A 16,598-nucleotide genomic window follows, 5' to 3' on the forward strand; every position below is an offset into this window, starting at 1 on the left:
TAGAATTGCATCTGTATGTGTTTTAAATTGTAATATTTTATGGAAAACCTATTAAAAAGATAGTTCTCCCCAAAACGAACCTTCTGTCATCATTTACACACCCTCATGTCGTTCCAAACCGTATGATTTTCCCCTGGGAACCTCGTAGATCCCAGTGTATAGAAGAGACAGACATGGTTTGGAAATGATGACAGCATTTACGTTTGGAATGATTCTCTCTTTAAATGCTGATATGTTGTGTAAGATGGAATTGTTGGACAATATATTATGTACAAAGTTATTCTTCTCAAGTCAGTGTCAGTATATAGTAGGCTATATTGCACTATACAGTTGTCATGTCATTTCAGCTTTAATGGGTTGTTAGTTCTGTTTGTTTGACATCATGTTTAGGCAAACATCTTACAGTAATTAATAATTATAATCATAGCAGAGGGCAGCATATGCACCTTGCAAGTGATCCCGCTCATGTTACGATTCTCTTCCATGTTATGTTTTCTCGTTCCCATATTTTCCCCTAAAGGTTTCCAATACTCGGCCATGGCCTTTCCTGCCATAAACGGTCAAAGCTGTCTGTGAAAGTCTTCAAGCACTAGTGATTCGATTAGGAAAACAAGATGCTGACTTAGAGAGACAAACACAACTAAACAACAGAGATAACCAGAGTTTACCTGAAGATGAAAAACTCACAATGGGTGAATTGGACACTAATTCTAGATTCTTTGTATTATTGATTTTCCAAAATGAATGCACACAAGTCATGGGAGAACTATATTGTAATTTCAAGCCTCATTTAAACTGTGATGTGTGGCGCAGAGAGATGCTTCTGATGAGACTTTAGGATAGAAGTGGGATTTTTATTTATATTTATATTTCAATTATTTATATTTAAGATATATATTTTTATAATAAAGGCCTTCTGAAGCGAATCGATGCGTTTGTGTAAGAAAAATATCCATATTTAAAACTTTATAGAGTAAAGTTTCGGCCGACCGCCTTCCGTGTTCAATTTATGGAGAAAGTGTTGAAAGTTCCCCCAGCCGATGGAAAGACTAACGCGACCAGGTCCGCTCGTCATGACGTCACGAACGCATCTTGAGTTTCACTTTCAACACTTTTCCACGGAAGGCGATCGGCTGGAGGCTTTTATTAACACCCCAGAGCCGTGTGGAGCAGTTATTCGAAGGACAGATGCAATTTTTATGGACTTCAAAAACAGAGCAACTATTACTGCAGTTATAATGCTTGGATTAGCCTGGACTTTTGTAATATAACTCAGATTGTATTCGTCTGAAAGAAGAATGTCATACACACCTAGGATGACTTGAGGGTGAGTAAATTATGGGCTAATTTTCATTTTTGGGTGAACTGTCCCTTTAAATCTTTGTCAAGTGAAGAGGTGTGGCATGAAGGTTAACTAGTCGATTGGTCATCCAACAACCAATCTGATTCCTTCAAGTAATCGAATATTCACGTAATTGGCTAGTCATTTAAGCAGTCAACCAACTGGTGGAGTTTGTACGTCTATCAGTAGAGAAAAGAAAATTTTTCATGAAATTCTGTATTTTTTTAGCACTCCTTGTGTTATTACCTCGCTTTGTTGTATTCCTCATTGGTAAGTCATTTTGGATAAAAGCATCTGCTAAATAATTAAATGTAAACCGTTCCAAGTACTTACAGAATACAAACTATTATTAGCGTCCAGATATTATACATGTTGATACTCTAGTGTTTTTATAAAATAGAAAAATAAATGAAATATCAGCAAGGCTCTGAAACAGCTCTCGGAGCTCATTAATGATGCAGTGTTGAAGTGACGATGGCTTTCGCACACGCGTGTGTTTCCTGACATGTGCGATAGGAGCAGAGATGCATGTGATGCTCCGGATCCAGCATTTTCCCAGTTTGCAGTCGATTCGAGCCTGAGTTTCCCCTATTCATGTTTTTGCCCTGCACTTCTTTCTCTTTTGGTCCCTTTCATTCTTTCAACTTTCTTCATTCTGTTTCACTTTTATCTTCTGTGAGTCTGGATTGTTTTCCTTCTCGCTGGCAAAGAGGTTTGCCAGAAAAAGCTTTTGAAGCCCAGAGTTTTTCAGCAGGACCCTTTAATTCAAATGCTGCTAGAGAGCTTTCAGTTCGGCCTGAAGGGATCTGTTGTTTACAGTTGCTGAGCAACTTCGCAACTTAACTCTTTTTAAATGTAGAGTTGGTCTGATATGTGTTACAGGTGTGTGTTTATCAGCTGTCTCGTCCAATCAGAGTCTGATCTCTGTTTTCTAATATTGGTCTTTATATTTGAACTCAAGTGTTTCAGGATGTGAATCTGTTTTAACACTGTCATTCTGACTCATTCATTTGATCTCAATCTCTGATCTTTTGTCCATCAAATCCATCAAGATTAAAAAAAGAAAAAAATAATCAAATGAGATTACAATTTTTCCCATTTTTATTCTCTGAATTATCAATAATTAGACTTGGTACAATGGATATAGAAAACATTTTGTATTCAAATGCCAACAAAATTATTGTTATATAATATTATACAATATAATATGCCCAAAATTGTTTATTGGGGGGTGGTTGGGGATAGAAAGAAACACATCACCAGCATACTTTTCTTCATTTTATGAGCATAAACCGCCTTGTCAGATATCTTGACTGCATGCATGATGCCATTGTGAAGAAAATGACAGAATGTATCTGGAACTTTTCTTATTCAGTGTCTTTGCAGTAACAAAAAGCCTTCAGAAAATCCAAAGCTCATTTCTCCAGGCACAAGATTGATTTTCCTCTCGCTCCACCTCAAGCATGCTGCTGTATTTGCTGTCTGGCTTTAAATTCCCTCGCTGGGAGTAACAGAACTATCTGTAACGACAGGATCCCACAGGAAAGAACATCTCAGTATTTCCTCTTCAGACAGAAGTGAGATTGCATGGAGATGAAAATCTAGATTTTCTCTAGGAATACGTGTGTCACCATCTTCCGCTGTCTAAACACATTCTGAGAGTCTGGAAAGACGCTCTGTCCTCCTCAAGCTTGGGCTGAAACCGGACTGCTTGTTTTTAATGTTTCATCAAGGAGATGGAGGCTGTTGTTTCAGTGAAGGATGTAAAGTGATTATCTACAACATGTCAGCACCTGCGTTCTCAGCTGTGGTTTCTCTGCCAGTGTGTTTATCTTACGGTGGCACAACCAACATCTAAAAGACTCCCAACAATAAATCCGTTAGAAACAGGAACCGGTCAGACAAGTTGTTGACTGTATACTTGATCGGACACACTCATAAAAGCAATGGTGTGTTATCTATGGGGGTGATAATCTTCTCAGTGTACATTGGTCCCAGATGTTGTGTTTTGGACTAATTCTAAAACACTGATGTGTGTTGAATGCGTAATCGGCCCCTGCTGAAGTTTAGGTACAACAAAACACCACTGTGTTCCTCAACAAAAGCTTGTGGTCTTTTTATAGAGCTCCAGTAATATTTGCAGTTGCTATGTAAAGTCCTGAGGGTTATATGACACACGAGCTACTCTTGTTTTTCTGCATCTGACGGCTCACACTCAACTCTCAGTTTCATTCATGATAAGGCTTGTGTTGCAGGAGTGTAACAAGTAGATCCACTGGAGGCAAGTGTTTTGAACCCATGTGCAGCATTTATTAACAATAAACAAAACTTAAAACAAAGACTTGGCTTAACTTGGTCAAAACATAAAACAAAGTCATGGCATGGCTAAACAAAACTCACCACCAGCAGGTTACAACGTTAATAACAGACAAAGACACATGGCAAACATGAGGGCTTAAATACACACACTAATGACAAGACAAGTGACACCTGTGAACAGTGATGAGACAATGAACCAATGACAGGACAAGACACAAGATCACATGAGGGCATGGGAGTCACATGACAATGAAACACATGACAAAACCAGGAAACTGAAAGGACAAGACAAACTAGAAACATGACAGTAAACTTGATGAACTAAACACATGAAACATGAACCAACACCAAAACACCATGTGACAGAGAGCTACAGTGGTCTATTTACTCTACTGGTTCACATCTGTGTTTCTCTTTCATTTCTCTCTATTTCTTACAGGAACGCAAACACGCCATACTTCAAATACTTCTCATCTACCCATGTTTCTCTTGTACAGTCATATAATACAATAAATTAACATTGTGCTGTGATGACCCTGATGTGATTGTCTGGTGTTTTTGTAGGACTGCCCCACCACAGTTACGCCGGTGACTCTGCGCGTTGACCCTCGGGGCTACTTCCTGTACTGGACCGATCAGAATAAGGTAATTAGTGTCATTTTTCAAATCTGATTTGAAGCAAACTGTGTCCTGTGTTATAGATGAAGGCAACATTACTGCCAATCAATGACAGTAAGTGTCTCTTACAGAGTGGTTTGCTTTTAATTAATGCATGTCAGTTTCTTCTCAAAACATAAAGGGCTTTTTAGTGTTTTGTAGTGCAATTGTGAAAATATAATTGCAGACGATTTCTGACAGTTTATATGGATGCTATCATAGAAATGCTTTTTAAAAATGAGGAGAACTGGAGGGTGTCTGCCTTCTGATAAATGGAATGTGAGTATTTGTCTTTGAGAACAGAAGGATGTGTATCCACTGCATACTTGTAATTGAAATATCTTGGAATTGCACTTCTCGGGAAAGCTCAAGCTCATTTTCTTACAATTACAACTGCAGCATAAAAGATCATTTACTACTCAATTTTATTAATATGCATTACTGAAATGGTCAAGTAAATGTGCAGTATTTCATAGACTGCTCAAAAAAAGTTGAAAATCTTTACTTATATAAATTGTTCAATTCGTTGAGAACAAAATTGTTACAATGGTCAATGGAAGCCAAAATCATCAACAAATTGAGGGCTGGATTCAAAAATCACACCAAAAATCGAAGTAAAAATTAAAATTACAGGTTGATCCAACTTGCATAATGTAAGTCAGTAGTGTCAGTAGGCCAACACATGCTTGTATGCAGTTCGATAACGTCTGGGCATGTCTGGGGAAGGTGTCCTGAGGATCTGCTCCCAGACCTGGATCAGGGCATCAGTGAGCCCCTGGACAGTAGTTGTCACACACACAGAAGGAACAGACGGCGGATGAGATAAAACAGTGAAGTTTATACATGTGTTTAGACACGGCACAAGAGGGATGAATTACAGGGTGGATAGAGATGACTTGAACTTAGCTGACGAGATGATGAAGACCAAGGACTGACGAAGGGAACAAAGGAAGACGATCAGGGTATCTCAGGTGAGCAGGTCGGGTCTGTGTTGTCTTGACAAGATCAGACGTGGGACTGAGGAGTGAGCGTGACTATATAGTGCTGGCGATGATGAAGGACAGGTACAGGTGACTGAGAATGAGGGGGCATGGCAGGTGCAGATGGTTGAGTGCAGGGAGAGAGTGACTCTGTGACAGTAATGCTACTTGGCAGTTTTCGAAAGCTCAGGTACATAATATCCCAGGGCTTCTCAATTGGATTCAGGTCTGGGGAACGTAAGGGCCAGTCAATGGCATCAATGCCTTTGTCATTCAGAAATTAAACTCTCTCTACATACTCTGGCCACATGAGTCTGGGCATTGTCATGGACCAGAAGAAACCCAGGGCCCACTGCACCAGCGTAAGGTCTTATTTCATCCCAGTACCAGCAGTCATGGAACCATTGGCAAGTCTGTGCAACCCTCCAAAATTAATTCCCAGACCATCACTGTCCCTCCACCAAACCCGTCTAGCTGTAAGATGTTACACACAGCATAACGTTCCCACCTGTACCACCTGTGCAAACTGATTGGGTTGCAGGTATTAGAAGTAGCGATAAGGACCCTTAGAAAACTCAAAACTAAAGAAAAATCAGTCAGGAACGATAAAGGTACAGGATAAATTGTCTGTGGCCACCACCTGCAAAACCATTCCCTTTGTCTTGTTCTTGTTTCGTCTTGTTGTTGCCTATAGTCAGCTCCTGTGAGTTGAATGATGCTTTTGACAAGTGTATGATGTTCAGATGTTATATAGTGTATTCAGCCTTTACTTTATACAACACTTAGTTGCAAGAGTGCTGATATGACAGTCCAGCAGCACTGGGACTTTCCCTGTTTGCATCACTCTGCTTGTCTGTTTTTGTTTCAGACAGATTTTTCTTTCGAATAATGTGCTCTGATGAGCCCAGTAAGAACAGATACACATATTAAAGGGGTGGTTGATCAGCATTTTTCGAAGGCTTGATTGTGTTTATGGGGTGCACTGTAACATGGGTTTATGATTCGTTTAAAAAAGGCATTATTTTTCACATATTTTACATTTATTCTACACCGCTGTGTCCCTTCTCGTAAAAACGGCCTGATAGCTTCCTGGTTCTATGAAGCCCCGCCCTCAGAAAAATTTAATGGGCTCTGATTGGTTAGCTGACCCAGTGTGTTGTGAAACGTCACGCCCCTCACCATTACGGGAAGTTGCATATGCTCAGGTGTACTGTAATAAACAATGGCGTCAATATTGCCTTATCAATTTGAGCCCAAATCAGACCCAGAGATGATTTTAGTGAAGATGATCGAGCATAACCTGCGCAAGAACGGCTGTTACAGGATGTTTCATAATGGGATGTTTTTATTTGTAGTTGTCTCATGCTTTGTAGATACGCTGTTATTTGTAAATGCTAATAATGTCAGCTTTTGATATACGGTTTTATTAAAGCTTTAGTACAGCAGAATACATGATTGCCTTGTAGCCTTTTTTCATATAATAGTTCTAACAAATGATCGTACAGTTCTCAAAGGGATAATTTGATTACAGACTGGATCTATAGTGATCGCTACTGACTGTAGAGCACCGTTAGTTTTGTCTTTATAGAACGAATGTAGCCAAATATCTATCACCAAACGATGAGACCATTACGGACTAATCATGGATTTATTACAGTGGCCAAATGAAACACAGAACCACGTTTAGCGTGCCTGCATTTACACTGATCACTTAAACGCCAACTAACACCAACATCCGAAGTATGCTAGTGGGATTAAAAAGAAGATTGTCGGATAAATCTGAATTAGCAATTAGGCTAGTGGAGCCAAACAGAATTTGCCTTTGTTTACGATACTTGATATTTGAATAACGATAGAAACTATTCATGGAAAACTCATTAACAAAGAATAAAACATAGGCTACTTACAGGTTGTGGCTTCTGCTGTCAGAACTGCCGTCCTGTGTAAAATGTGCAGCACAGAGAGCTAATTTTGGATTGTAATGTTCAGGAAGGTTCAGCGTTTCGACGGCATGGCAACAACACTACTCACGCTTCCTCTTCTCGACATGCTCCCGGGGGCGGGGTTTATGTACATTGTAGGATTAGTGATGTCACTAACCCACGAGAAGCTCGTTGTAGTCCCTACCAGCCGTTTGTTGTAGTCCTTAAAAAGCTATTTCTTTAAAAGAAAACCTTTGACGTCGTAACTTTGCAGATGTTCAACAGATGCTCAAACAGCAACATTACACACTAACTAAAGTTAAAAAAGTTAAATCATAATCAACCACCCCTTTAAGAAAGGAAGAAGGGTCCATTTGAATATCACGTTGTTGTTTGTCATATCGGTCTGATTCTTAACAGTGCTCTGCTCTTCTTCCATGGAACACACAATTAAGAAAGCCCAGCAGATCAGGTTACAGAGTCTGAGACAGAGTTGAAAACTTAAACCACAGAGGCGATTTGCTAATGGAGAGATGCTTTGTTGTTACAGCTCTGGCACATGAATCCGCTCTCACTGTCATGTACTCTGTCGTGATCCTCTGTCTCTTGTGGCTTTACACCTAGTTTGTCCATCATATAATCATCTGACATTGTCATTATTTGTCTGCAATCACTCCCGGTAGTTTCAGTCATTAAGCATTAATCTGCAGCTTATCTTCACCACTCCACAGCTCAGTTTGTCAGACCATGTGTGCTCTTGAAAAAGATGATTTCTTATGACTAGACCTGTATGCAACTATTGAAGTCCACTAGTGAGTTTTTGATTGTTTATTAATAAGATAGGAGAGCTTTCAGTGTGTTGATGAACTGTCTAAGAAGTTGCATCTCTCAATTCATCCTCTTTAAAGCAAATTCATCACCTGTAACAAAACTTTTCTGTGAGCTCTCTCTCTCACACACACATCTTCAGTCATCATCAGTGTCTGAATCTGAACTCTGAATGTCTTTCAGGTCTTGTATACTGAACCTGCCCACTCTGACCCCTGGAAATTACAGCAGTTTTAGTCTGTGGTATGCATCAGATGGAGAGTAAAATAAAATAAAAAAACTTTTTTTTTTTTACATGAATTGTTTATTAGTGCAGGTTTGTGTCAGAGATGGGCATAAATACATGGAAATGTTCTGCTGGGTTTGGTGCCTGAACTAGTTGATACAGGAAATCAGCAGCCTAATAAAAAACAGTATATTGTATTTCAAATGCATATTTAGAACATGCCTGGTGTGTGTACTTGTGTGGCCTGTGGAGTGACGGCAATCTTTAGATTCCTCAGTAACAGGTTTCTGCTCTCTCAGCTGCTCTGGGATCAGGCTTGAGCAGATTCTGCTCCCAGAGGAGTTTTGTCACGAGTCTGCTCTGACATCCAACCAATGCCAATGCCACTGCTGACCCGCACTGCGTCCTGGCCCACAATGCAGCGCTCCCACACTGCTCCTTTTAACAAACAAACCTTGGTCTACTGAACCTCCACAGGAGTGTTGTGTTTTGATGTGAGGCGTCTGTCTTTGAGCTGGTCTGGATTTCTCTCGGTCTCTGTTTCAGTTTTAAGGTGCTTTACTTTTACATTCACAGCCAAAGCATAAGCTCTCTCTCTCTCTCTCTGTCACACACACACACACTCTCTCTCTCTCTCTCTCTCTCTCTCTCTCTCTCACTCACACACACACACACACACACACACACTCTCTCTCTCTCTCTCTCTCTCTCACACACACACACACACACACACACACACACACACACACACACACACACACACACACACACACACACACACACACACACACACACACACACACACACACACACATACACACACTCTCTCTCTCTCTTGTTTGTTTTTGTGAAATGTGAGGACATTCCATAGGCGTAATGGTTTTTATACCGTACAAACCGTATTTTCTATCCCCTTACACTGCCCCTGTCCCTAAACCTACCCATCACACACACACACACACACACACACACACACACACACACACACACACACACACACACACACACACTACCCCTGCCCCTAAACCTACCCATCACACACACACATACACATACACACACACACACACACACTGCCCCTGCCCCTAAACCTACCCATTACACACACACACCCACACACACACACACACACACACACACACACACACACACACACACGCACACACACTGCCCCTACCCATCACAGGAGACTGTGCAGTTCACTTTATGTGAAAAAAACTCATTCTGTGATTTATAAGCATTTTGAAAAGTGAGGACATGGGGAACGTCCTCATATTTCACCCTCTTTTTATCATACCCATGTCATTATACACATTTGTGTCCTGATATTTCACAAAAACATGCCCACACACACATACATACATACAAACACACACACACACACACACACACACACACACACACACACACACACACACACACACACACATGTTTGGTTTTCATCTTTTATGGGGACTTTCCATAGGCGTAATGGTTTTTATACCGTACAAACCGTATTTTCTATCCCCTTACACTGCCCCTAAACCTACCCATCACACACACACACACACACACACACACACACACACACACTGCCCCTAAACCTAACCCTCACAGGAGACATTCTGCAATTTTACATTTTCAAAAAACATCACTTAGTCTGATTTATAAGATGTTTTCCTCATGGGGACCTAAAAATGTCCCCACAAGGATGAGGATTTCGGATATTGCTATCTTTGTGGGGACATTTTGTCCCCATAACGTGATGATTACCAGTCCACACACACACACACACACACACTCTCTCTCTCTCTCTCTCTCTCTCTCTCTCTCTCTCTCTCTCTCTCTCTCTCTCTCTCTCTCTCTCACACACACACACACACACACACACACACACTCACTCTCTCTCACACACACAGCACATACTCACATACATACATACATACATACATACAAACACACACACACACACACACACACTCACACACACTCTCTCTCACACACACACACACACACACACACACACACACACACACACACACACACACACACACACACACACACACACACACACACACACACACACACACACACACACACACACACACACACACACACACACACACACACACACACACACACACACACACACACACTTGTGTGCTGGTATGTAAACAGCAGAGGCTGTTTTCAGCACTTTGCTAAAGGTCTAAAGTGTCTGCTAAAGCTTGATGTAGTGATGGTGGCTGTTGTGATCGTAATATTGGTCTGAAAAGTCTGTTGTATGTTTTTCCACATAACAGTACAGATGTAGGATATGTTTTAGAAAGTGAGCAAAAGTTTAGTAACAGTTCCTCTAACAAGCTCGACAGGCCTTTGAACGTGTAGCGCAGAAGAAGCACAGCATGAATGAGAAAAATTCTGTTCAAAACACGAGGAATGCAGAAGGAAGGAACTGACTGAAGCTCGATCCACCGTCCGCCTCTGGTTATCACATTGAGGAGAGCCAGCACATCTCTGCACTACAGGAACTGTTGTTTAGGGATATTATGTTTGCAGAGGCGGACAGGAATGTGAAGTGGGTGATGCGTTTTGAATGTCAATGTATCCCAGCCCAACCCCCCCCCCCCTCCCTCCGGCTGTTATCATTTGACTAAAGCATTTGCATGAGGTTATAGGGCTGTGATGCGTTCCTTTGCTCTTTGCAGGATGGACTCTCACTAGGGGAATTTGGCAGAAACTATTAAAAAACTAGTTTGCAAAGTATGAAGGCCTGCTCTTGTGATCATACTGTCCGTTGAGTCTCTTCTGATGACACAGGTGCAGAAGGAGTGCTTTTGGACATAAAACATCATGTCACTGTAGGTCCAATGGTACACCTGTGCCTTATCTAAAGGGTGCATGATTGTACAATAAGGGTGCATTGAGTACATTCAAATTCTGGCCCTACTTTAGGGGTAGAAAAGGCACAAAGATGTACTTGCGAGTTAAATGTCAACTTTGTTTCAGATGTTTCTCCTAAAATTCCTTTGGTGAAATGGCACCATGAATTTGAAATAGCATAGCAGTAATTTGGTTTTGAACATACAGTTTGAGCTCATTTGACTGCAGATTTTGGTATTTTGAAAAATCTGAGAACAGTTTACAATTACATTTATTGATTTAATACATTTATGTTTTTAATGTTTTAACATGGGAAATGTGTTTGGATGTGTTCCTGGTGTGTCTGTTGTGTGGTATTTTAAGCCCAATTGTAATTTTCCCTTGTGGGATTAATAAAGTTGTAACCTAAACTAAACTATTTATCAGATTCTTTTACCCAAAGTGACTTACAAATTAACTCTGACCCGTAATTCTGTTTGAATCATAACCACACCATGTTCAATCGGTGGCCAGAGGAGAACTGAGCGGCTGAGTCTGGTTTCTCCCAAGGGTTTTCCTCCATTCTGTCACTGATGGAGTTTGGGTTCTTGCCACTGTCGCCTCTGGACACTTAATATTCAACAGTATTATTGATCTGACTGTACTGACGCTGCTGTATGAGAACTGAACTGAGCTGATGCTGAGATTAGATAAATATTATAGATATTATAGATATATTATTATAGATGTAGATAAATTAATTTAATAATTGATGATCTTTACAACAGAACTGAATCAACACTGACCTGACCTCAGTTGAACAATGTCACGGAGCTGCTTTACCGCAGAATTGATCTCTGTTTGCATCATTATTTCCCTGTTTATCCCTGTAAAGCTGCTTTGAAACAATATCTGTTGTGTAAAGCACTCTATAAATAAAGGTGACTTGACAAGCAACGTGGTCTTTGAAGGTCTGCTGGTCATCCCAGATTTCTCGCTGATGTGGTTGGGTTTATTGTTGATGATCCTAGCTGGATGGTGAAATTGAGTGGCTGGGAAGACGAGAAGCTCCGTCTTAGCTAGGTTGAGTTCTAGATGATGTTCTTTCATCCATGCCAAGATGTCTGCCAGGTCATCATCATCAGTTTGAGACATTGTTGACATCTCTTCAGACGCATTGTAGTTATTGGAATAATTCACTCAAAATGATAATCATTTCCAAATCTACATGAAAGAAGATATTTTCAGAAATAGATGCAATCAAAAATAATGCCAATGTTGTTTTACCGCTAACCTTTTTTCAAAATATAATATGTTTGTAATGGATAAACCTTCATTTTTCAGTAAAATATCCCTTTAAGAAAAGTCTAACAGATTTTAACAGAATCACATGAGATATGGTGAGCATGTATTGTAAACCAAGACCTGATTCTCCTACTTTTGCTTAGTCGCCAATAGTTCAAACCCTGTTTCTGCCCAGCACTGCACTTTTATCTGATTGTCCTGGCATGCACCTCGGTCCCTTTGTCAGCATTATCACAGCTGGCAAAGTGTAAATCTTCAGCCAATCTACTGAAATTGAAAATGTGCTCTATGCCAAGTTGAAATGGCTCCCCTCCTGTTCATCCAGTGAGTGAGAGAGAGGAGAGTTGTTGTTATGAGAGACACTGGAGGAAGAGGATACAACATTGACTGCCACCCAACTTTGCCAGTTCTTGAAAACGTGTACCATGCAAATGGAGAAAACAAGAAATATCCTGCTTTAGATTCCTTGTGGTCTTGTAGATGTACCAAAGCACATTGGTGTTCCAGCCAACCAATAGGGGAGATTTAATTTGATTTGTTTGAGTCAGTATGAAGTCTGTGAATAGCTAGACAGACTGATAAGCATTAGATGGAGAGACAGATGATTTTAAAAGCAAACAGCTGTTGAACAGAAGACTGCAGCACCCTAAAAATACGTGAAAGCATCTCTGTGCAGGAACTGTGATATACAGTAGTTTGTGATATACAGTAGTTTGTGATATACAGTGGTTTGTGATATACAGTAGTTCGATACAGTGGTTTGTGATATACAGTAGTTCGATACAGTCAGTAGTTCGATACAGTGGTGTGTGATATACAGTAGTTTGATACAGTGGTTTGTGATATACAGTAGTTCGATACAGTGGTTTGTGATATACAGTAGTTCGATACAGTGGTTTGTGATATACAGTGGTGTGTGATATACAGTGGTGTGTGATATGCAGTGGTGTGTGATATGCAGTGGTGTGTGATATACAGTGGTGTGTGATATGCAGTGGTTTGTGATATACAGTGGTGTGTGATATGCAGTGGTGTGTGATATACAGTGGTTTGTGATATACAGGGGTGTGTGATATACAGTGGTTTGTGATATACAGTGGTGTGTGATATACAGTGGTTTGTGATATGCAGTGATTTGTGATATACAGTAGTTCGATACAGTGGTTTGTGATATACAGTGGTGTGTGATAAACAGTGGTGTGTGATATATGATATACAGTGGCGTGTGATATACAGTGGCGTGTGATATACAGTGGTGTGTGATATACAGTGGTGTGTGATATACAGTGGTGTGTGTTATACAGTGGTGTGTGTTATACAGTGGTGTGTGTTATACAGTGGTGTGTGATATACAGTGGCGTGTGATATACAGTGGCGTGTGATATACAGTGGCGTGTGAAATACAGTGGTGTGTGATATACAGTGGTGTGTGATATACAGTGGTGTGTGATATACAGTGGTGTGTGTTATACAGTGGTGTGTGATATACAGTGGTGTGTGATATACAGTGGTGTGTGATATACAGTGGCGTGTGATATGCAGTGGTGTGTGATATGCAGTGGTGTGTGATATACAGTGGTGTGTGATATGCAGTGGTGTGTGATATACAGTGGTGTGTGATATACAGTGGTTTGTGATATACAGTAGTTCGATACAGTGGTTTGTGATATACAGTGGTGTGTGATATGCAGTGGTTTGTGATATGCAGTGGTTTGTGATATGCAGTGGTTTGTGATATGCAGTGGTTTGTGATATACAGTGGTGTGTGATATGCAGTGGTTTGTGATATGCAGTGGTTTGTGATATACAGTGGTGTGTGATATGCAGTGGTGTGTGATATACAGTGGTTTGTGATATACAGGGGTGTGTGATATACAGTGGTTTGTGATATACAGTGGTGTGTGATATACAGTGGTTTGTGATATGCAGTGATTTGTGATATACAGTAGTTCGATACAGTGGTTTGTGATATACAGTGGTGTGTGATAAACAGTGGTGTGTGATATATGATATACAGTGGCGTGTGATATACAGTGGCGTGTGATATACAGTGGTGTGTGATATACAGTGGTGTGTGATATACAGTGGTGTGTGTTATACAGTGGTGTGTGTTATACAGTGGTGTGTGTTATACAGTGGTGTGTGATATACAGTGGCGTGTGATATACAGTGGCGTGTGATATACAGTGGCGTGTGAAATACAGTGGTGTGTGATATACAGTGGTGTGTGATATACAGTGGTGTGTGATATACAGTGGTGTGTGTTATACAGTGGTGTGTGATATACAGTGGTGTGTGATATACAGTGGTGTGTGATATACAGTGGCGTGTGATATGCAGTGGTGTGTGATATGCAGTGGCGTGTGATATACAGTGGCGTGTGATGTACAGTGGCGTGTGATATACAGTGGTGTGTGATATGCAGTGGTTTGTGATATACAGTGGTTTGTGATATACAGTGGTTTGTGATATACAGTGGCGTGTGATATACAGTGGTGTGTGATATGCAGTGGTGTGTGATATACAGTGGTGTGTGATATACAGTGGTGTGTGATATACAGTGGTGTGTGATATACAGTGGTGTGTGATATACAGTGGTGTGTGATATACAGTGGTTTGTGATATACAGTAGTTCGATACAGTGGTTTGTGATATACAGTGGTGTGTGATATGCAGTGGTTTGTGATATACAGTGGTTTGTGATATACAGTGGTGTGTGATATGCAGTGGTTTGTGATATGCAGTGGTTTGTGATATGCAGTGGTTTGTGATATGCAGTGGTTTGTGATATACAGTGGTGTGTGATATGCAGTGGTGTGTGATATGCAGTGGTTTGTGATATACAGTGGTGTGTGATATACAGTGGTGTGTGATATGCAGTGGTGTGTGATATGCAGTGGTTTGTGATATACAGTGGTGTGTGATATACAGTGGTTTGTGATATACAGTGGTGTGTGATATACAGTGGTGTGTGATATGCAGTGGTGTGTGATATGCAGTGGTTTGTGATATGCAGTGGTGTGTGATATACAGTGGTGTGTGATATACAGTGGTGTGTGATATGCAGTGGTTTGTGATATGCAGTGGTTTGTGATATACAGTGGTGTGTGATATACAGTGGTGTGTGATATACAGTGGTGTGTGATATACAGTGGTGTGTGATATGCAGTGGTGTGTGATATGCAGTGGTTTGTGATATACAGTGGTGTGTGATATACAGTGGTTTGTGATATACAGTGGTGTGTGATATACAGTGGTGTGTGATATGCAGTGGTGTGTGATATGCAGTGGTTTGTGATATGCAGTGGTGTGTGATATACAGTGGTGTGTGATATACAGTGGTGTGTGATATACAGTGGTTTGTGATATGCAGTGGTTTGTGATATACAGTGGTGTGTGATATACAGTGGTGTGTGATATACAGTGGTGTGTGATATGCATTGGTTTGTGATATACAGTGGTGTGTGATATACAGTGGTTTGTGATATACAGTGGTGTGTGATATACAGTGGTGTGTGATATACAGTGGTGTGTGATATACAGTGGTTTGTGATATACAGTGGTTTGTGATATACAGTGGTGTGTGATATACAGTGGTGTGTGATATACAGTGGTGTGTGATATACAGTGGTTTGTGATATACAGTGGTGTGTGATATGCAGTGGTGTGTGATATACAGTGGTTTGTGATATACAGTGGTTTGTGATATACAGTGGTGTGTGATATACAGTGGCGTGTGATATACAGTGGCGTGTGATATACAGTGGTGTGTGATATGCAGTGGTGTGTGATATGCAGTGATGTGTGATATACAGTGGTTTGTGATATACAGTGGTTTGTGATATACAGTGGTGTGTGATATACAGTGGTGTGTGATATACAGTGGTGTGTGATATACAGTGGTCTGTGATATACAGTGGTGTGTGATATACAGTGGTTTGTGATATACAGTAGTTCGATACAGTGATTTGTGATATACAGTGGTTTGTGATATACAGTGGTGTGTGATATGCAGTGGTTTGTGATATATAGTGGTTTGTGATATGCAGTGGTGTGTGATATACAGTGGTGTGTGATATACAGTGGTTTGTGATATACAGTAGTTCGATACAGTGGTTTGTGATATACAGTGGTTTGTGATATACAGTGGTGTGTGATATGCAGTGGTTTGTGATATA

At 40.5% G+C, this 16,598-nt stretch overlaps 1 protein-coding gene across 1 annotated transcript in view; it reads left to right on the forward strand.

The window, feature by feature from the left end:
- The window catches only part of plcb1l (phospholipase C beta 1-like), a 110,479-nt gene that overhangs the window by 321 nt on the left and 93,560 nt on the right, over nt 1-16,598 (forward strand). The window contains exon 2 of the mRNA XM_079831689.1: nt 4,226-4,306. Within this exon, the coding sequence (XP_079687815.1) occupies nt 4,226-4,306 (81 nt within the window). The remainder of the gene's footprint in view (nt 1-4,225; nt 4,307-16,598) is intronic.

Source organism: Gobio gobio (genome assembly GCF_949357685.1).
Source record: "Gobio gobio genome assembly, chromosome: 12".
Taxonomy (NCBI): domain Eukaryota; kingdom Metazoa; phylum Chordata; class Actinopteri; order Cypriniformes; family Gobionidae; genus Gobio; species Gobio gobio.